This window comes from Trachurus trachurus (genome assembly GCF_905171665.1).
Source record: "Trachurus trachurus genome assembly, chromosome: 9".
NCBI classification, from domain to species: domain Eukaryota; kingdom Metazoa; phylum Chordata; class Actinopteri; order Carangiformes; family Carangidae; genus Trachurus; species Trachurus trachurus.
In genome coordinates, this window is record NC_139895.1 from 18895776 (window position 1) to 18916827 (window position 21052).

At 40.2% G+C, this 21052-nt stretch overlaps 2 protein-coding genes across 2 annotated transcripts; both read left to right on the forward strand.

The window, feature by feature from the left end:
• Positions 1-3: 3 nt before the first annotated feature.
• ercc8 (excision repair cross-complementation group 8) lies at positions 4-10912 on the forward strand. The gene is made up of 12 exons (XM_083978509.1): positions 4-355; positions 985-1080; positions 1438-1539; positions 2113-2236; positions 3529-3610; positions 4568-4636; positions 4746-4812; positions 5418-5521; positions 6352-6476; positions 7936-8133; positions 9545-9640; positions 10103-10912. Exons 1-12 carry the CDS (start codon positions 279-281, stop codon positions 10157-10159), a joined length of 1197 nt encoding a protein of 398 aa, XP_083834635.1. The 5' UTR covers positions 4-278; the 3' UTR covers positions 10160-10912.
• Positions 10913-11225: 313 nt separating this feature from the next.
• elovl7a (ELOVL fatty acid elongase 7a) lies at positions 11226-15367 on the forward strand. Its single transcript, XM_083979118.1, has 8 exons — positions 11226-11325; positions 13546-13635; positions 13786-13976; positions 14209-14289; positions 14399-14455; positions 14577-14682; positions 14780-14916; positions 15057-15367. The coding sequence occupies exons 2-8, from the start codon at positions 13572-13574 to the stop codon at positions 15303-15305; spliced, it is 885 nt and encodes a 294-aa protein (XP_083835244.1). The 5' UTR covers positions 11226-11325; positions 13546-13571; the 3' UTR covers positions 15306-15367.
• The last annotated feature ends 5685 nt before the right edge of the window (positions 15368-21052 follow it).

A 21052-nucleotide genomic window follows, 5' to 3' on the forward strand; every position in this document is an offset into this window, starting at 1 on the left:
GTGGCCGACTAATGTTGTGAAGCTGCCGCAAAGCTAGTAGAAATTAATGTAAAATACACAGAAAATAATAAAAAAGAACAATATCACAACCAGATTTATCTAGCGTATTTAGCTACGATGGCGTTTCGGTTACAACACAATGCCTTGTTGGACGCACAAATTGCCATTTTGGAGTAATAATTCACTTTGTTGGAGGACGTATGCACGCCTGTGAGCTATGTTAGCTAGCGGTACCATGGACAAGAAAGTAGTATAATAAATCTCTCCAAACTGAAGCAATGTTGGGGTTTTTGACTGCTAGACAGGCTGGGCTAGATGACCCTCTGCGCCTGCGACGTGCAGAGACAACGAGAAGGTGAGAGATGATACAGCTCCCTCAGGTAGCCCACAGAAAGACAATACATGTAGCCTACATCGTTATCAGCTCAGAGTGGCTGCAGCTAAAAGTTCACTTGGTTAAAATATCCGTTTTCTATTTTAAAATAACTGAAGTCCTCATGCACCTGTGACCTGAAAAATACACGCTAACCATCACCATATTGGGCGTTGTGCTTCAACTACCTGTGACATAAGCTACGTTAACTAAATACCGGTAGAAATAAATCCTGTCTGTGCCCAAGATCTTACTCATGCAACACTGTGCTAAAAATCCAGTGAGGCTGCTTTCAAATATACTGACTCGGGTACCATCTGTCCCTTTCTGTAATCCTAATCCAACACCATCATGAGTTTAGGGCTGTGAGAGTGAGTTTGGTACCTGATTCTGATACCTATTCAGTGTGTGAGCCTGATCGTTTAAAGAGCCACTAACCCAGCTTGCCAGTGTTTGCTACTTCAAGTAGTTCATTTGCATGTTTCAGGTGCCCTATCACCCTTTCTGTCACATCATTCTGGTTTCCCACTGGATTTTTAATAATTTAATAATGAAATTATTTGTGAATCACATAGTGATGCAGATCTCCTCCTCTTTGTATATCTCCAAAGGGCCCTCAGTCTTCAGTTGAATCCTGACAGAGATGTGGACCGAGTTCATGGAAATGGCGTCAACACCATTGATATTGAAGCAGTAGAAGGCAGATAGTAAGTCCTTAACACTTCAATGCATACCTACACTCGTGAGTGAAAAGAAAAACAGTAATCAAGAGTAGAAATCAGGCCAAGCATTCTGCAGTGATGGTTTCCGAAAGTTACTCTCCACGCCATTAAGCTATGATACACAGGCCCTGACTGGTCACATTCTATCTGTTAAATAATGTAATTTTCTTTATGGAAAGGCACACCAAAATCACAAATAGACATTTTCTCAGTTACCTGCAGTATCTTCCATATTGGTCAAATGGGCTAATTTGCAAACCTTAGAACAAAGAGAAGAAGTATAAAATGATGGGTATGGACAAAGCAATGCTCCATATGAGAATCATCTTTTCTATTGTTCAGCATGTTGTCTGGAGGAGCAGATGGAGTGATCGTTATCTATGACCTGGAGAACTTCAGCGGGAAACCGCAGTACACCTGCAAAGCAGTCTGCACAGTAGGAAGGTGAATGTTAATCCATTTACTCATTTTGTCCACTAGAGGGTAGTATTCAATAGAGATCTCACAGTGCCATGTTATTCTCTTTTACAGTCTATGGTTATTCTCAGCTTTCTCACAGGCACGTTTCTGTGGTTAAAAGTGTATATTATTCTGTGTTTATCTGAAGTGGCCTGCAATAGATTTCTTATTCCCTCATCTGTGCCACGTGAACAGAAAAAAATCCTAATTCTATTAACATTCAATCATGTTGTGGCCTTGAATCTAATGCATGTCAAATATGTGACCTCACTCTGAACACTCATCAAAATCTGTTTGCTGTCGCTCCATGAGCAATTTATCATGAGCACATGCATCAACGTGGCTGAACAGAGCTACAGAAGAACGTAGCATTACAATTTACAGACCACAGAGGGCACAATCTTTTGATTACTAACATTTAACAATACGTGCTGCGACAGCATTGTACAGTAGTTTTGAATATAACAGGATAAAATAGAGCAGTGCAGATATCTGTTTGTTTGAGGGTCTTTATTGCTCTTGTCAAAGTTCAGGGTTTTTTTTCCTTTTCTTTTTTAGGTCAAGCCGGTATGTCCACAAATTCAGTGTAGAGACAGTTCAGTGGTATCCTTACGACACAGGCATGTTTGTCTCCAGCTCCTTTGATAAGACCATGAAGGTCTGGGACACTGAGACACTGAAGGTACGGCATGTAACTTACATATAACAAACACACGTTTTTTTTCCATGTTTAAGGTGATGGCTCTGTTCTGAGTTACTACTTGTTAGGTCTGTGCAATTAGTTCTCACAGGTATAATAATAATTTATTATTATTAATAATAATAGAACCTTTAAAATAAAAAGAATAGAAATTACTCAACATCTTTCTGACACTACAATAAATTGTTAACACATTTTCAATACTATAATATAAATGTCATTAAAATTAGATTTATTCCACAGCTACAGGAGTTTATTGTGTTAAATCATACATATGGCCTTAATACGCAGGGAATTCAGTACATATTAGTAATTTGTTTATTAGGCTTCATTAGAGCTCCACCAACCTTACTCTCTTTTTGGTCTTTTTACCATCTCTTCCCCACTCGTTCTTATTTTCTGCTTCATGCTCACCACCTTTCTGTGCCACATAGTCCCATATGGCAGGCCCTGAGCTGTGCTAGAGTTACACTGGCGTCACGGTTACCTCAAAAGGTCAGGCAAAGGACAGAAAAGAACCCACCGACCTTTCATTTGTTTTAGTCTATGTGTTTCTGTCTCTCCAACCCACACACACATACACATAGAAATGCATGTGCACACTTATACCTATTAAATTGTTTATTGTGGTTGTGTATCTTCACAGTAGTGTGAACTGTGCGTTGGTGTGTGCTCATAGTGTGCGTACGTGTGGTATTTTTATGCAAACAGAGCCTCCTCTGTGTGCGTGTGCCCATCGGCTGAGTCCACGTCGGTGCTGGCACACACTGACAGATGGGGCACAGAGAGGCTTTTTATGTTGCTGAAGAATTTGCATTGTAACCACCACTGCTGCCTGGGTGAGCTGCCTTCTGAGCTCTGAGCTGCTGTGCCCTCACTCTGTACTTGCCTTTAGTTTTATCTAATTCATTCTGCAAACTTTGTCCCTCATCTATGGAGCGTTTATACCACAGTTAAACTTGAGGGCCATGCCTTTATTTAAAGTCACAGTTGTATATTTTATCAAAAAATAGGGATTTTCATTCAGCATACAATCACAAATATTGTATACACAGCACTAAACATGCAGATAGCTGAGTTTCTACCACAGCTTAATCATCAAACTTTATTTGTATAGCCCTTTTCATACAAAAAAACCAACTGTAGCACAGTTGTGCTTTACAAAGAAAGATATAAAATAAAGAAAATAACAAAATAACCCCCCACCTCACCTCTGAATGACACTATCTGTTGGTCTGTTTGCCTCTCTTTCTCCCTCTTTTCAATTTGTTCAGCCTGCTGAAGTCTTTGAGTTTGAGGGCAACGTCTACAGCCACCACCTGTCCCCCATCGCCAGGAAGCACAGTCTCATTGCAGGTGTGTTGTATTGAATATTAGTGAAGTAAAGCAAACCAGCAGCGTACCCACTGATGTCAGTGTGCTAAAAGGTATAGTATTTAGGACAAAAAACTCATTAGTTGCCCTGTCTGTCATCAGTTTGTTTCTCCAAGCATATGGTGGATACAGCACACACCAGACATTTCCACTGCCTGGTAGCCATGTTTTTAACCCAGGTAGTTGACAGAAGCAGGTCATAGCCTCGGTACGCATGGACTCGGGTTTAAAAGACTGATTTCTGAAACATTATAGGAATTTAGGCGCTACCTCATCGTGTCACCAAACAGGACCAACAGGTCACACATGCCTGAGTATGTGCTCATAGGTGCACTTTGTCACACTCAAAGGGCCGCCCTTTGACACGCCTGTTCCTAAGATGGACAAAATCACAGTGTCTGTTTTTTTTTTGTGTGTGTGTGTGTTTTGATGTGTCCCTCCCCTTTAGAGGAGTTACAGAAGCTTGTCAGACAGGTGTGAATACATCCCCAGAGTCTTCCATTTCATGTAGGAAGAGGCTTTTAAGGGAAACTATTGCTCAAGAGCAACAGTGGCTCATTAATTCTGCAAGAGTTAGCCCATTTAGATTGTAACAAGATCTATTTATCTTCTTTGCATTGTTAAATCTAACTAAACAACTTGCCCTCCTCCTATGTATACATGCTGGATGTGTTAGCTCATGTTTATCAATTGGTGGTATCAGTGAGCTTGCCACTAAAGGTATACCACGCCTTATCTGTAGGAACCTGGGACACTAGTTTTTGTCTTTCTCAAGCACTATTCACTAGAGAGTCTACAATCTGTACAACTAGACAATGTTGATAAGTAGGAATTTAAAATGGAAGGTATATGGTAAAATTGAATTTTCAACTTTTAGGTTCACCTGGTAATTTCCCTCAATTTTTCAAATATAATGTATAATTTTCTGTACATTTTCAGTTGGCACCAAAAACCCTAAAATCCAGCTTTGTGACCTGAAATCTGGCTCACGAATCCATGTTCTTCAAGGTCAGTGGACTAGACCACACTTACTTTCACAGCTCCTTTTCTCTTTTTCTCTACACACACCTGTAGTTGATGTAGTGAAAAACGTAGCTTAACCTGTTTTGCCCTCCAGGTCACAGAGCAGAGGTCCTGTCTGTGCGATGGTCGCCCAGATACGAGCACATCTTGGCGACTGCCAGGTAAGCACTCGTAGCTGCCAGTCTCACTGAAACCATTACCTAGTTTGCCCTGAGAGTCACATTAGAAAATAGCACCAGGTACAGGACAATCCCCACCATGCTGTGTCCCAGCAGTCTTTGTCAACTCAGTTTGCCGGCCATCTGGCCACGCCGCAGCCCTGATTCAAGGATAATGGCACCACATCCCTAGCATCCCTAGCATCCCTTACTGTGGCACTGTGGTGGCCCTGTCAGTATAGCATATGGTGGATACAGTCCCCACCTGTTTTATGGTACGCTAGACCCGCTAATTAACCCGTTGGGATCAGTGTGCTGCCGTCCCTGTAGACTGTAAGTGATTTTGAAAACAACTGGCTCAGAAAGGCATACAGAAATGTGTGTGATATTCTATTATTGAGCAGCATGTTAATTCCCAACAGAAAACTGACCTTTAAAAGCAAACACTGTTTTACACACACTGGCGTTAAGTGAGCTCATCTGTCAAAGCATATATTGTGCCCATAAATCCCCTGTTATCATACCTGTTGGTTGGTTTATGGGTTCATATATTTATTAGTTGATGAGGAGAGAGTGAAATGAACAATTCCCCAATTTCCCCTTCTAAGTGCAGACAGCAAGGTCAACGTTTGGGATGTGCGTCGGGCCTCTGGTAGTCTTTTCACTCTGGACCAACACAGTGGGGACAAGTCGAAAGCCTCCTCTGAGGCAGGTACTGTTAACTCTACCCTTTTCTTTCTTGTACATACTGTATATGTTAATCGTCTAAAGTGAGTGTGGAGGACTTTTGGAAGCAGATATTTCAGCCCTTATTTAAAGAAGCAGAGAACGTGAGTAAAGGCATCGAAGGGAATTAGGACAGGAGGTAATGTGAGAAGGACCCCCAGGGAGTAATTGGCAGCAATTTGAGGTTTAACTGGCACACTGATGTGTTGCATCAACCTGTTTTGAATTTTCCTCCACCTTAACCATCCGCCAATCAGTCGAGGGGGGGCCTTTATCAATCCCAGGACATGGCACATGTCTTACGGCGGTGCTGCAGAGACATCCTATATACATGCACTTAGAGCTAAGGTGAATAGACTGGGGTTACACATTGATCACACATCTAGAGCCACAACCAACAAGCCCTGTATGCTTCTAGCAATGCATTTAAAAATGGTTGGTTGTAGAAATCACAACAAGGTTTTGTTCTTGTCAGTTGTGAGATCTAGTAACTTTAGAATTAATCAGTTTCAACACAGAAGTTCATCTCTCTGGAGGAGAGGTCAACCGTCTGCACAAACAGTAGCCTACCTGCCTGGGGCCCTGCATGTTCAAGCCAAGAGGGCCCATGTCGATGGGAAACCAGTTTATCTCAGCTACTCTGTGCAATAAGAGAAGAGAAGGGGTTTTAACAATAATAACACAAAGCAAATGTAAATGATGGATAGGTAGAGATATGATTAGGTAAAAAAAAAATGAACTGAAGGACTATTTCATGTTTTAGGAAGGAGTGGATGATAAATACATTGCTACCATGTCTTTCTTGTTTCTAACCAGCAAACACAGCCCATAATGGCAGAGTGAACGGCCTGTGCTTCACTGGTGATGGCCTCTACCTCCTCACGACTGGAACGGATGACCGTATGAGACTATGGAATAGTGCCACTGGGGAAAACACATTGGTAAGGTTGATATGTGCCCCCTGACCAACCAGATTGTTGAAAGTGTGAATAATAATTGAATGAATATCAAAAACAGCCCACACAACTCCAGAGAGTCCATGTTAGAACCTGTAGAAACTGTTTTTTGGCGTGTTATCCCTGAAGTAGGGGTTCAGACCAGATATCTTTGCTCCTTTTGACCCCCTTTTTTTCAATATTGTCGAAAAACTAGTGGATCAAGAGGGTGCAGTTACTAAATGAATCAACTTTTCTCCCTAAGAATTGGCCTGTAAAGAATGATAAAGTTGTGGTATCAATGTGAAAACAGGTGAAACGGGAATCAATGTTTGGTCAACAATTACGAAACTGCTAATGAATAATCAGCCACCGTTAACCTAAATGGAAAGCCTTGTTTACATCACAGCTTTTACAGGCCTTTCAGGTCAGACTCTTTGGCTTATAGTTCTGGAAAACACAGTAGTACATCTTTTCAAAAATTAAAAAGAAAAACCTTTTTCCAGTGATTTTTTCTAATAGCCTTTTCTGGGATGGTTTGTTTTGCTTTGTGTGTTTCCCTATAGTAATCTGTACATTGTGTATATTGTATTGTCTTGCATTTATTGACCTCTGTGCAATAGAGCCCCCCCCCCCCCCCCCCTTTTTTTGTCTCTCTCTGTTTGGCTTATAGTTCTGACCATGGTAACAGAGAAGACAGCAAATAAGAGCAGAGAGAGACAAAGAGTACAAATTTGTGTTTTGCCCAGACTGAGCCAACAGGATGTCGGTTAAGAAACTTTACTTTATGGCCCATCATTCATAAAAACAAACATGTGACCTCATGCTCAGTCCCACACCACAGAAACATCACATTGCTCAGAAGCCTGGGGAAGCTATGCTACTACCCTGAGTTCTCATACAGTCTCTGGCTCTAATTTCCTGCTCTGCTGCATCACACTGCAGTTGCCATGGTGGGCATTATTCCACCTTAAGTCACAAGACAACTAGGGAGGGTAGATGACCTTCCTTCCTGGGCAGAGCTCAGGAGCTGATATATAGATGATGGGGTGGGAATTTCTGGTGAACATTTGGGTTATGTGAAAGTGATGTATTACACAATTCAAACTTGTTACATACATATGATTGAATCCAGAATTCTTATTTGTACGACGTGTCTTATTTGAATTCAATCCTCAAGAAGTCTTACAGCTCCTGAAAATAAAATATATCTATTCTTAAATACTTTAGAATTTATTGAAAAAAAAGATTCGGTTTTGTGTTTTAACTCATGGTTTCTTCCCCTGTTGGTCTAGTGAAAAGTTCAACCTTAGATGTGACCACAAGTTTGTATTAAAATCAAAAAGCTTCGTATTTATCCAGGACATGTTGTCACATTGTTTGCGTGTCGTTTCATGTTTGGACATTTGAACATCATCATGACACATCATTTTAACATTTTATCCTTTCACCTTTTACCTCCCAGGTAAATTACGGCAAGGTGTGCAACGAGAGTCGTAAAAGGCTACAGTTCACTGTTTCACGTGGCTGCAGCCCAGAGTTTGTGTTTGTGCCATGTGGCAGCTCCATTGCAGTGTACGCCCTCCACACCGGAGAGCTGGTCACTACGCTCAGGGGTCACTACAACAATGTCGACTGCTGCGAGTTCCACCCAGACTACCAGGTGAGACATACCAAAGGCTCAGGTTGGCCACTGTACCCACCCGTCTGCAGTGCTGCCTGTGTTTGTATTTCCACCAACCTGCTTCTGTTTGCGCTGCCAGTCAGATCTATTTTTTTTCTCTGTGCTAAGAGAATCCAGGTCCATTTCTCTCCGTCCACCATCTGTTTTTATCTCTCCAACCGCTCTGGTGGTGTCAGTAAAGTAGGAGCTATCCGAAATTTGCAATCACCATGGCAGTCCCAAATGAGCCACTTTACTGAGGACAGATAACATGGCAAAGTAAACATTTCCAGAGGTATACTCAGCTACTATAAATGCAAATACAGGTGGCCTCAACTGTGACACACAATTTAGTGCTCCCGCCTAAATGTTAACTGTGACTCAAGGTTCAACAGCCAAATGTAATATCTGAACCGTCACAGAGTCAAATGCAAGAGCTACTTTAGTTTCACTGTCATCTATAGCGTACAGATCTCTACTTGTGCTTGTTGCCATTTGAGGATCGTATGGGACTGTCAGGATGCCAGAGGGCTCTGATTTAATATTGGTACTTTATCATAACTTTCTCATCTGCTCCGTTATAAAATGTCAACGTTTTAGTTACTTTTTCTTCACACTTTACACAAAATCTACAAGAGCTGAATACTGAATAAAGAATGGCCTTACCAGTTATTCTGTTGCTCCACAACCAGGCAAATATTGACATAGAAATAAAACCTCACACAAACCAGTATTTAATTGTTTTCATGTTGTTGGCTGAAATAAGAACTCTTCCTGTGCCAGCAAATCTCTGGCATGTTTTTTATATAATTTTTTCTACAGTCTAAAGTAAGTAAAACTAACAGTATAGAGCTGTCAAAATATGCTTGTTCAGGTATATCTTTCTACTCGGGCATTCATATATTGTTACTAAAGTGTTAGCTATGTTAGCTACTGTATGTGTCTTCATTTTCTACTGCTCCTCCTTATCACACATAACATTACAAATGTACAGAAATATTCAACCCACGCATTCATTGTTGGGCAATTTCAGTTTCCAGTGTGAAACGAAGGTTTAGTGTGTAAAGGACGTAAGAATGCAGTTGAGCAGCTCGTCACTTGGAAGACTTCCAGGAACTGGCACTGATTTCTGAAAATGTGTTTTACTGCTTTTTTTTTTAATGCCTCGTGTCTGATGGGGTAACTGATTAATCCCATGGCACTGACAATGTCTCCCCTGAGTTGCATTGCATTGTGTGGACAGTTTTGAGCTTGTTAATTAACTTTACTCTTGTTAACTCCTAGTTAATGCTGATTTTCCCCTGGTGCTGATGACATAATTGTTTGAAAGTGCTTTAAGGTGAGGTTATGCTGAGACAGCAGATCCTTTTCATTTCCTGTAACAGTGTGCTTTCTTTTTTTATATGTATAGGAGCTGTACAGTGGCGGGAAAGACTGTAATATCCTGGCGTGGGTTCCTGTTCCCCGTGCCTCAGATGTGGAAGAAGAGTCAGACTCTGCAAATACGGTACATGTCAAAATAAGGGAAAAGGGATCGTAGGTAGGTAGGTAGGTAGGTGGGTACTGGGTAGGCAGGTAGACAGGTAGGTAGATTAGATAGATAGATAATTCTGTTTCAAGTGTCAGGCTTTATTTTGTTATTTTTTCCTTGGCAAAATGTTATCATGGACAAGTGGTTTGTCATCCAAGGAGTTTCAGGAGTTTGTTGACTTCTGAAACTATCCAGCACATAGTGATGCACCAAATAATTCTACTCCAACATGCAAGTCCCACATTCAAGTAGTGCTTATTAAATTACAAATGGCTTCTTCTCACTGGGCTTTTTTTTTTTTTAGCTTAATTAATTCTTATTATGTGAACACAGCAATAGAGAACTGTGTGGTCACTTGGTAGTTTCTTTCCTACAGTAATGGATCTGATTAAGAAGAATATCTTAACTTGATATTAAGCTGAATGTGTTTCCTTACAGGGTGCTGCTGCAGTGAACCCTGCCTTTCAGGACGCATGGAGCAGTGATGAAGATTAATGCTGGTGTTGCTTGAGGAAGAGTGGACACACACCTATCTGAGCATGCAGATGAGCGCACATCCTCCACAGTTAACTTGTCAAAGAAATGACAAGCCCATGGACTCCTGTAAAGCTAATTATTGGTTTAGGGATGTCTTTCTGTTTTGTTATTGCTGATAACGGGAACTGTCTTAAAATCAAAATAAATTGTCTAGGCTAAATAATTCTACAACTTTATAAGTATGCACAATGTTATGAACAATTTTTATACATTTGGTATGACAGTTATTGTTGTTTTGCAATTTTTTTGTATTTGATTGTAAAGACAACTCCTTGGTCATTCTCATGAGGATGACCACCAGTGTTTGTGCAAATTGTAAGATGGATACATATTGTAATTTCACGGGACTTACACACACATTATGATGCTGACACATCAACAACACAAGTTGTTCTGTCAGCTCTTGCTCAAAGTAAACAGCAGGGAACGATGCTGAAAGTGCTTTCTACTACGTCCCACCCCCATCAAGGTTTCACAATATCCATTTTGTTGCCTTGTAAACACTTGGAACTTACATGAGGCCTCGCACTGACCAAAAAAACACATTACAGTGATTTAAATGATCAGTTTGAAATGTACCATTGTTTCTTCCCTATAAATGTAAATTAGTTATTTCTTAGGGTTATTCTTTTTTTAAATCTAGGATACTGTTTCTGTCATCAATATGTATCATTCAGCTCTAGTATCCCCACTTAAAATGAAGTGTCTTTTTTTATTATTATTATTTGTCTCTCTTGTAATAAAAGCGCTGGGAAAGTTACCTCCTTTACCTGACTACAGTCTGATTTGAGGGAGCTTCAGGAAAATAACAGCAGTAACTGTAACGTTATGTCCCTTTTTTTGTACTGAAACCAATTATTGATTACCTACGTATTGTTACAAAATCGGGACATTGTCTTCGATGAGGCATCACCCAAGAATCTGTACATCTGCATAAGATAAACTGTCCAATCAGCAAGAGAGGGCGGGGTCACGGGGGAGAGAATAAATGGAGAAGGAGGGCGCGCTCCTGGCAGCGCGTGAGCGGCGGGTACGCAGCACCTGTGTGGAGGTGAGCAGGGAGTTGGGATACAGGCAACTCGACCGAAACTAAGGATTTTCAAGGAGCGTCCGCAACACTGAAGGTTGGTAAATCAGCTTTATTTCGGTCTGACGAATCCCAGCGGAGTATAAAACGGGGGGAAAAAATTGAGAATTAAAAGATGAGAGACAATAAATGTGACAACACTGGCGCGTCGACGTCAAAGCGTGTCCGTGATTATAAGACCGTGTCCTGCCGTTGTGAGGCGAGTGGTAGCAGTTGGACCTGTTTTACATAACTTGCATCACTTGTTGAAGTGATACTGAATACAGAAACCCAGACACGGCGACAACATTTCAGGCGAGTTTTACTTTTTATCAACTGTGTTTTAGTGTGTAGTTAAATGTCTTCACGTGACTTATGACTTAATGGTCGAGGAAATTAACTTTTGACGTGAGGAGAGATTTCTAAAACACGTTTTAAAGTGTGCTTAAAGTTTTGCCCGTTTTTTTTTAGTCCCAGGAAGTCAATTTTATTTATTAAATAACCTAAAGTTTTGCCCGTTTTTTTTAGTCCCAGGAAGTCAATTTTATTTATTAAATAACCTAACATGGATGCCTCATAAGAATTAGGCAAAATCAATCTTTCTTCATCTGCAACACCCTACACTACTTGACCTACTTCCGTCTAGTGAACACGTTGAGGGTGTGAGGGACCACCTTTTCTCCGACGTGGGTTTTAATCTTGGTGAACGTGGTGTAGGCCTTAGTTGACAGCACATGGCAGGAGGATGTTTGTCATGGGAGTAGCAGCCTTTACATCAGGATCCATGACTATAACGTTAATTGGCGTGTCATGACTTGCCATTCTCTCATTAGTGTGGAGACTCCCAGACAGCCATGCCTTCTTTCACTCAGCGACTGGCACCTTTCCCAGTTCAAGTTCCTGTTCAGATCAAGTAGACACACCTTAAAAAAAACCTGTCGTGTAGGATTGGGTACTAGGCATCTCTGTAGGCATGGGGGGTGACTGTTTCTGTCATTTTACATTTACATGCAGCTGGACACAGATAGCACAGCAGTTTCCTAGAAGCTGGAATAATGCAACGGATGGATTTGTGTGGCCAGGTTTTTGTTTGACCTTTGGTTTGTAAAAAATAAGGTTTTATGTGCTGTTCCCCTGGGCACACTTCCCATACTACAGACACGTTTCATAAACCAGTCAATCCAGTCATTGTGAACTTTTACCTGCCTCTCAACACAGCACTGACCCTGCAAGTCTGCCAAGGCCCAACTGAACTGATGTTGAAAATGAATCATTTAAAGATTTGTTACTTTAATGAACAGCTGATACAAACATATCAAACTGATCAAACATAAGGTGTGGCTGTGCCCTGGCGGATGTTTAATCCTGTAGAAATCAGAGAATGGTGAAATGATTATACCAGAGCCCAAGGTGAGGCCTTGTAAGAAGATTGAAAAAGTTAGAGCTTAACACTGTAGCTGGCATTAAACAGTTAGATGAATATGGACAGCACAGTTGCTACAACTGCATCCATTGGGGCTTTTTAATGGTTATCTTCTCTTTTTTTTCCAGTGATTCTTTTAAATGTTTCATTGTACTTGCCAATAATGAAAACCATTTCCAAATCAAATAGATTGTGTAATTGTAAAAGATGCCAAGCCCAAGAGTCAAGGTTTTGTCTTGGCACAAGAGTCCCTATAAATGGATTTTTACACTTGCCATGCATACATTGAATTGTTGATTGTTGAATCTCAGTTAACAGAGCCGCAGACAGCTACGTATTGTCCTCCTTGTACACTCTGGTCTTTGTCTGCCTCTGACGCTGAGAGGGATAGCCAAGAACAGCCGAGTTTCCTCTTACAGTCCCGTCTTTGAGCTATTCTAATGTGCAACTACAAATGTCCCCTTTTCCGCTTCTAACTCAACTGGGTTAAACTAGGTTCAGATGTTATCAGGTGTTAAAGTTCCACCCTGAGATGAAATAACCGGTTGCACGAAGGAAATGATACCATTCATTGCCCATTCTGTGAATAACTCTGGTTGCACTTTCTTTCTTTTGCAATGAGATGTCTGGGACTTACTTCCTGTTTGGACTTTATTATGAATGTTGAGGAACCGGTAACAATTTGTTCCCTTAATAGTTCTGTAGGTCAAAGTCGAGTCTATTTCCCGCTTTGGTATTTAGATTTAGGAAGTTCAGCACAATTGTTCATAAATACACCAAAGCTGCCAAAAAATACAGCCAACTCATCTGACCCAAACTGACTTTCTAACCTTTTGACCTTTTTGCTCTTTTTAGGTGAACGGCAAGGATCTTGTCTCAAAATGGAGTTTGATAATATAAAGTCCTCGGCCTCACTTATGTATGATGAGTTCATCCAAAATGCAGGTTTGTTTGTCTTTTACCCTGCAAACACATTAACATTCAATGTAACTGAATTTTAAACCCTGTTGCATCATGGGGTTTGGGGTTCTCTGCTTTGCTTTTCCTTGAATCTGAACCATAATCTTAACTCCTGTCAACTTTCTTCTGTTGCAGACTCAAGGACAGCGAACTGGCTGCTTATGTCATCGCCTCTCCCCCAATCCATCATCATTGCAGCATACATTTACTTTGTCACATCGCTAGGGCCTCGGCTAATGGAGAACCGCAAAGCCTTTGACCTCAAAGGAGTGCTCATCGTCTACAACTTCGGAGTCGTTGCACTGTCGCTCTACATGTGCTATGAGGTTGGTAATGGTGTGTCTTTGTTTTTGTTTTAGTCCTTAAATGCAGGCATGCACAAGACAGGCCTTGTGCTACAAAAGTGTTGTCGGGACCTCTCAACAAGTTTTTAATTGTAAATTGACAACTTTTATTTGTTTATTTTATTTTTTAATGATTTAATTGTGAAATATTATCCAGCCTCACAATGGTGAGAAACATTAACATGTTTACTGAAGTTTACACTTTCTTTCTTAGTTTGTGATGTCAGGATGGGGAACAGGATATTCTTTTCACTGTGACTTGATTGACTACTCTGATTCACCACAGGCTGTGAGGGTAAGGAGCTCCTCTACAACTTGCATTTAAATCTGAATATGGGACCAACGTGGTCACATTTTAGATGTGGGTTTTGAACCTGTACTGAAATGTTCTTTGCTTCCTCTAGATGGCAGCAACGTGCTGGCTTTACTATTTCTCAAAGTTCATTGAGATGTTGGACACAGTAAGTGGCAAACATACCTGAATGAATACATTAATGTACTATCTTGTTGGGTTTAATTACACCAAGTCTATCATTTGTAAAATTATAGATGGATATTTTTAACTCTTATGTACCTTTCCAGATCTTCTTTGTCCTGAGAAAGAAGAACAGTCAGGTTACATTTCTTCATGTGTACCATCACTCCATCATGCCCTTCACCTGGTGGTTTGGTGTTCGATTTGCTGGAGGTAGGCTCTTCTCTCTCTCTCTCTCTCTCTCTCTCTCTCTCTTTTTTTTTAATATGTACAAACAAAACACTCACTCTCTCACTTCTAATGCATTCAGGTGGTATGGGTACATTCCACGCCTTGCTCAACTGTGTCGTCCACGTTATCATGTACTCATACTATGGCCTGACGGCACTGGGCCCCAACTACCAGAAGTACCTGTGGTGGAAGAAACACCTCACTTCCATTCAGCTGGTATGTTAAGCAGTCTAACTAGCTCATAGGTTTTTGTATATCTTAGCATTTAAACTGTCTTTGTTTTCTGTTTTTTTTCTAATACCTGTGGAAAATTTTGGCAATTGACATCCAACGATCCATTCTTTGTAACTCTCTAGATCCAGTTTGTTATGGTAACCAGCCACATCTCCCAGTATTTCTTCATGAAGGACTGCCCGTACCAGTTCCCCATCTTCATCTACATCATCGGACTCTACGGCATGATTTTCCTGTTCCTTTTCCTCAACTTCTGGTACCATGCCTACACCAAGGGCAAGAGGCTGCCTAAAGTGCTGCAGGCTCAGACATGGTCACACCACACCAATGGAGTTATGAATGGAAACGCTAATCATGAAAAAGATGAGTGATGCATGACTTGGCTGATCAGGGGGTTTTGGGGTTTGGAGTGCATTTACATAAGTAAACCACTGTGGTAGTCTGAGATTCAACCCCAAACTGTTTGGACTTTGTCATTTTAAATTACCTTTCTACTTGCAACTGCAAAAGACAATCTTTAAATTATGACCAAATTTATATTTAAGACCTAAGCTGAAGGGTTTTCATGTTTACAGTGAAGGCAAAGCCCAATTTCTGCTATGGAAATATCAAAATATCCTTTCTTCTATCATATGCCACTGAGTTCTGATTTCAAGATTTAAGATCACCACCACTATAGGGCTTAACCTATGATAAGACTGCAGACCCCCAGCTGTACACTAGTCATACTGGGCTTTCTGAAAACCCTCCTTGTGCTTAGATCATGTTTTTGTTTTTTCCTTGTGGCAAGATCAGACTTTTTCAGGAAACCCAGTTTGTCCTTTTTTTTTTTTTATTATTCTTTTTTTTTAGTTGTGCACTGAAAAGATAAGGTTTGTTTATTTCACTAGGCCTAAAATGACTGTTCAGTGTTCAATCTGTTTAGGTGTTTAGGCTACACTGCCTGTTAAATTGTTTCACAAATGCAGAACAGGGTGTGTGTTTTGTTTTGTTTGTTTTGTTTTTTTAAGGTCTGCCCATAAATGCATGCCCACTTCTCTGGTTTGAGTCACAGCTGCTGATGGTACAGACTTTCAGTGAAAAGAGCTCTCTTAACAGTGGTGGCAATTAATTCTCCTGACTTACCAGTTCTCCTATGAAGCGATGGTGTGACGGATGCCAGAGTGGATGGTTGGTTCTCGTAGGATCCAGAGCTTTAGCTACACTTCCACTACTTCATGTGGCATATTGCAAATATGACGGCGTATTACTGGACCACAGTATGCCACATCACATGTATTCACTACTTGGCCAACAGGTTACAAAACATGAGCATGCTGCTTTTTAGTATTTTCTTGATATCGCAACACTCTATAGTTAGTAAGGTCTTCAGGTTTCTGCACTAATGCAGTGACTTTGGCCTGAGGTCTCTGGAGTAGTTTTTACGCTAAATGATCTTAAACTAAAAAGTGAATGTAACATTGCAGCCAAGGTCACAGGCTCAACCTTGGTGTGGAAAGGGGCTCCACTGTGTTTGTTTTATTCAGATGCGAACCCATGTTAAAGATTTACAGATGTGTGTTTGTTTGTATATACAACATTAATATGTGGGTGACTTTTTTTTTTTTTCCTTCCTCCCAGTTGTTCCCATTATAGTTAATACTGTAAGAAATGTGACATGTTGTTTATATTGTATTTTATATATTTATATAAAAAAAATAAACGATCAACATCCTTTAAAATGTCTGTTATATTTGTGGGGACTTGAAGTATTGAAAAAGGTGCGGATTACAAATTTTGAAGTGGCTGCAAAGACAGGAGCTGTAGGAGATCAGATTTGTTATACTTGCAACAGTACAGCAGCTTCACACTTAGTCTTGTCTTTGTCCCATTTTAACTGATCAATACTAACCCCCTTACTGTTATGAGCTGCTTTCACCAGTGGGAGGTGCTGTTCATCTGAGACTTGACGTTACATTGTTTAGTTTTCAGTACATGGAAGTAATTTGCTTAAATGTATTTGTGGAACCGGGGAGCACACACTGACCTGTCTATTAGATATTAGTGTGCACCCTCTGCACTTAAGTGGTCTCTAATGATACTGCCACCAACCAGCAGCCCCTGAGCTTTTTATTGAAAGATAGCTACTGTGCAATGGCAAATGTGAAAGCTTTTGATACATAAGAGGCAGGTGACGTCGGTGCAAGATACAAATGACAGAAATCGTTAAATTGTGTTTTGCTGTCCATGTAAATGCTGTGATTTTGGAAATTTGAAACTAAATGGTTGAATGGATAGATGAGAGCAGGCAGCAGGACAGCTCAACCCTTGGAGGGCATGGATGATCGCTCTACACCATGATGAGCTCCAACAACCCCTGTCTGTCTCCCAGCTACCCTCACAGGTCCCTCCATGGCTATGGTGTGTGAGACGATGGGATAACTAGGTCATAATCAGGCTGAATGAGACAGCTCATCTTTGTAAATGTCTAACACAAATTGTGTGAATGGGATTTGATAGTTTTAGAACTGTTTTTGATGTGTTTCAGACAGATTTAGGTTGTAGTTGATCATTTCTGTAGCTTCACATTCATTCGCCATTGTGCAAAGCATTTTACTAAAATTTGCCCAGTGAAGACAGCAGACACAGTAAAAAGATAATCTGACTCATTTTAAATATCTGCCATCTCTATACTTTAAAGCCATGTGTTTATGAGAAAAAATACTCCAATAAGTCAAGCAACATCTTTCTCTGTCTGAAACTGTAATTAACTGCATAGATATATTTGATTCTGAGAAATGAACACTTAATCCCAGCATTTTGCTGTTTCTGCACAGTGATTAAATAAGTTCAACAAGCTCTAATTGTATTAGTGCAGTGACATTTTTTTCTGCATTCTAATCAATTTAAATTTGAAATGGACCATTGAATACAGTATTTATGTGCAGTTTAATTTGATTTACCACATTTCAGTTTCCGAGAACACACTTGTAGATATCCAACAGTTGACACATTTGGTGAAAAATGGTAAAACTGATTGAAACTAATTTACCATATCAACCCTTAGGTCCTAAAGGTCTTAGAGGCTTTTTCACGTTTTCTTACTTTTGAGCACAAACTTTTTTTTGTCAATTTTTGTAAAAAAACATTTCACTTTGTATGAACCAGCTGTAAATACAATACTCTGTAGCCTACATAAGGTGAATTTGCCGGACATCTGGCAGTTACAGAGCAAGATGAGTATTTAGTTGTCTATATGTCTACCCCATGGACAAAAGCTATATTCAAGTTATTTTACAGTAACACCATACAACTTCTACAGTATATGTTTTGGAATTAAACTAATGAAATTAAAACTTTTTGTGTGTTAAACTAAAAATAAATACATCTTATCTGGTAACTGTGAGTGTCACAAAGTGAAAGTTAATGTGAAATTGTGTTAGGCATTGCATGACCAATACTGCCCTACAACGGAAGAAAGGGGTAACTCCTCAGAGTGCAGTTCTGAGAAAAATGAGTTTAAAGTATTTTTCTTGTCCAGTCAACTGTATTGAACTTAGGATTCTGAAAATTGGTCAAATCCTTGCTTTTGCGAGTAGTAGTCTAGCTGTGTAAAAATATTTAAGTCAAACTTAACATTTTACCCTTATTTCAGAGTTACCTCTGTCTTTTTGTGCATTGAGGCAAAATATAAGCTGGCCATACAACGCAAGAAAGGGGTAACTCCTATTGGTTCTAAAATGGTAGCAGCCTGTTGTACAGTAGGGCCTGTTGAACATTCTATACACAGAGAGAAAAGGGTAACTCATGTTACTGTGTTCTCTCGTTGTTTCCCCACAGCTTTGGGTAGTTCTATACACAGGAAGAAAAGGGTAACTCTAGTTACTGTGTTCTCTTGTTGTTTCACCGCAGTTTTTGGGAGTTACTGTGAAAACCACCCGCAAATATATCCCAAATAAGATAACGTTTAGTCAAGATATTTATCCACATGATGTAGCAGACCTTTAATGTCCCAAAAATGACAAAATCTCATTTTTGACAAAAAATGAGTTACCCCTTTCTTGCGTTGTAGGGCAGAATAGCCCACCCCCAACATCTACTTACCTTTAAAGTGAGAATTAACAGCTGGTTATATGGGCTAGTCTATTTTGCCAGGGCAGAATCAAACTTCATCTAAGGCATCCAAGCCTGTGTCAGACTAAGAACAACACAATGTACTTAAATGTCAAGAATATAAGATGTGAACTGCAGTTGTCACTCCAAGTCAGACAATACAAAATAACAACTTGACCCATGACCTAATTGGTGACATCACACAAGAGCATAAAATAGGGAAGTGTTTGGCAGCTGGCTCCTTTTTAACTGAATCCATAGTGAGTTTTAGGATAAAGATTATGTTCAGATACTCACATTAAACCAATAATAACATGCCGGTATGTAGACTATAACCAAAAAGGTTGTGATTATATGAAAACAACACAAACACATTTCCAGTGCTAAAGAGAGTGTTTAACAAAGCATTGTTTACACACGCATCCACACACTCACTATAAGCACAAGTGACATAGCTGACAATTTCTAGGCATTACATCACAGGTAGCTACTATAGCTTTAGTTCCTCCTAACCTCGGAATGTGGCAAGGCTAGCTGTTATGTACTGTAGCTGATTGTTCTTGGACAAACGGGGTCATCCCTATGTTCCCCGGGTCCTATGTTCCTGGGGAACATACAATTTTTGGTCCCATACCTGGAAGTGGATTTATGACTTTGAGTGAGAAGAGTGTAATTGTCCCATTGGTTGGGTTTAGGCAATGAAGAAAGGAGTTGGTTAAGTTTAGTAAAAAGACCAGGTAGAGGCTGGACAGGCCAGATAGATAGAGAGTCCATATAAGTAGAGAAATCCATCGACTGGCAACAGCAGGGAACATAGGACCCTTTTTAGGATCCGGGGAACATAAGTAGGCTACGCTCCCCACTGGAACTGCATAGAGAGGTGAGCAATATTGTCACTCACCTTTCACACACATATATTAATGTTAGTGGCTTTTGTCACTGTTAAAAGGACCCATGAGGCTTTCAGAAAGGCAGAGTCACAGAGGCTCTGAGATGAGGGAAAGAAAAAAAACGTAGGCTATGGTAATTGCTTTCTGTGTAGACACTGTAATTCACCAGATCACAATGCTTCCAGGCATTGGCACATCCTGTGCAACAGTGACAAGGTTTGAGCATGTCTGTTTTCTTAACAGTAGGACACTAGTTGCGACTTGTGATCACAGTTTGGGGGTGAAAAAACAACAACAAAAACACTTCCTTGTGTGTCCTGATTTTTGTATAAAAAGATTTGATTAAGGTGAATCTAATTTTGCTGGGTCACATGCATTTCTTAAACTATTTAAATGATAGGCTAATCATGCAGTGTGAATATAGCCAGAGCCACCTGAGCATTGCTCAGGTGGCTTGTTAAGTCCTTGATATTAAGAGCAAGGGTACTGCGTGTGTGCATGTGTGTCAGCAGAGAGCAGGTGGCTCTCTAAGAATAATTATTGGTATTGTAGATAATTGTGGGTCTTTGGTTGACTAATAATAACCAATTCTTCTTCTGTCCCTTCCATGCCTTCTTTTCTCTTCCTTTCAAGATCTCCTCTGTGTAAAAACAACAACAAAAAAACAAGTCAGAATAAGAATGATTTGTAACATCAAAATTGAAATAATGTAGCTACACTATAACCAGGAAAACTGAAAATTTATATTCTGCTAGTTTGCTGCTTTCATTGTACTACCCTAACAAAGTCTGCTTTCATCCACCAAACTGCAGATGTCCGTGTGTGAAATTGATCTGATTAGAGTTTTTATATGGTCATCAAAAGTGGAGCTTGGTCCCCTTTGGTCTATATTGTTACTTGTAAAGCTGACGGAGCTCAAAAGTACTGTAAGACGGGTTTTTCTGGTTCTACACCTCTATATTGTGTTTCTCCATTTAATGCCAGTTACCACAAACAAAAAGCCTCCACCACAATGTGTCATCTCTTCACAATCAGATTACACAGCTTGAGGCTCTTGTGTTACTGTAGATGGTGCAACCATCTTTGTGTTGTGTTATAGTACTTGAATCTGATTGTTTTGGTATAGGACTGGCCCT

Bases quoted from the DNA above. Each gene is read 5' to 3' on its own strand.
- elovl7a (XM_083979118.1), top strand. From the start codon at position 13,572: ATGGAGTTTGATAATATAAAGTCCTCGGCCTCACTTATGTATGATGAG. The intron at 13,636-13,785 runs GTTTGTTTGTCT...CTTCTGTTGCAG, and splicing joins TGAGTTCATCCAAAATGCAG to ACTCAAGGACAGCGAACTGG. The intron at 14,917-15,056 runs GTATGTTAAGCA...GTAACTCTCTAG, and splicing joins ACCTCACTTCCATTCAGCTG to ATCCAGTTTGTTATGGTAAC.
- ercc8 (XM_083978509.1), top strand. From the start codon at position 279: ATGTTGGGGTTTTTGACTGCTAGACAGGCTGGGCTAGATGACCCTCTG. The intron at 4,637-4,745 runs GTCAGTGGACTA...TTTGCCCTCCAG, and splicing joins ACGAATCCATGTTCTTCAAG to GTCACAGAGCAGAGGTCCTG. The intron at 9,641-10,102 runs GTACATGTCAAA...GTTTCCTTACAG, and splicing joins AGTCAGACTCTGCAAATACG to GGTGCTGCTGCAGTGAACCC.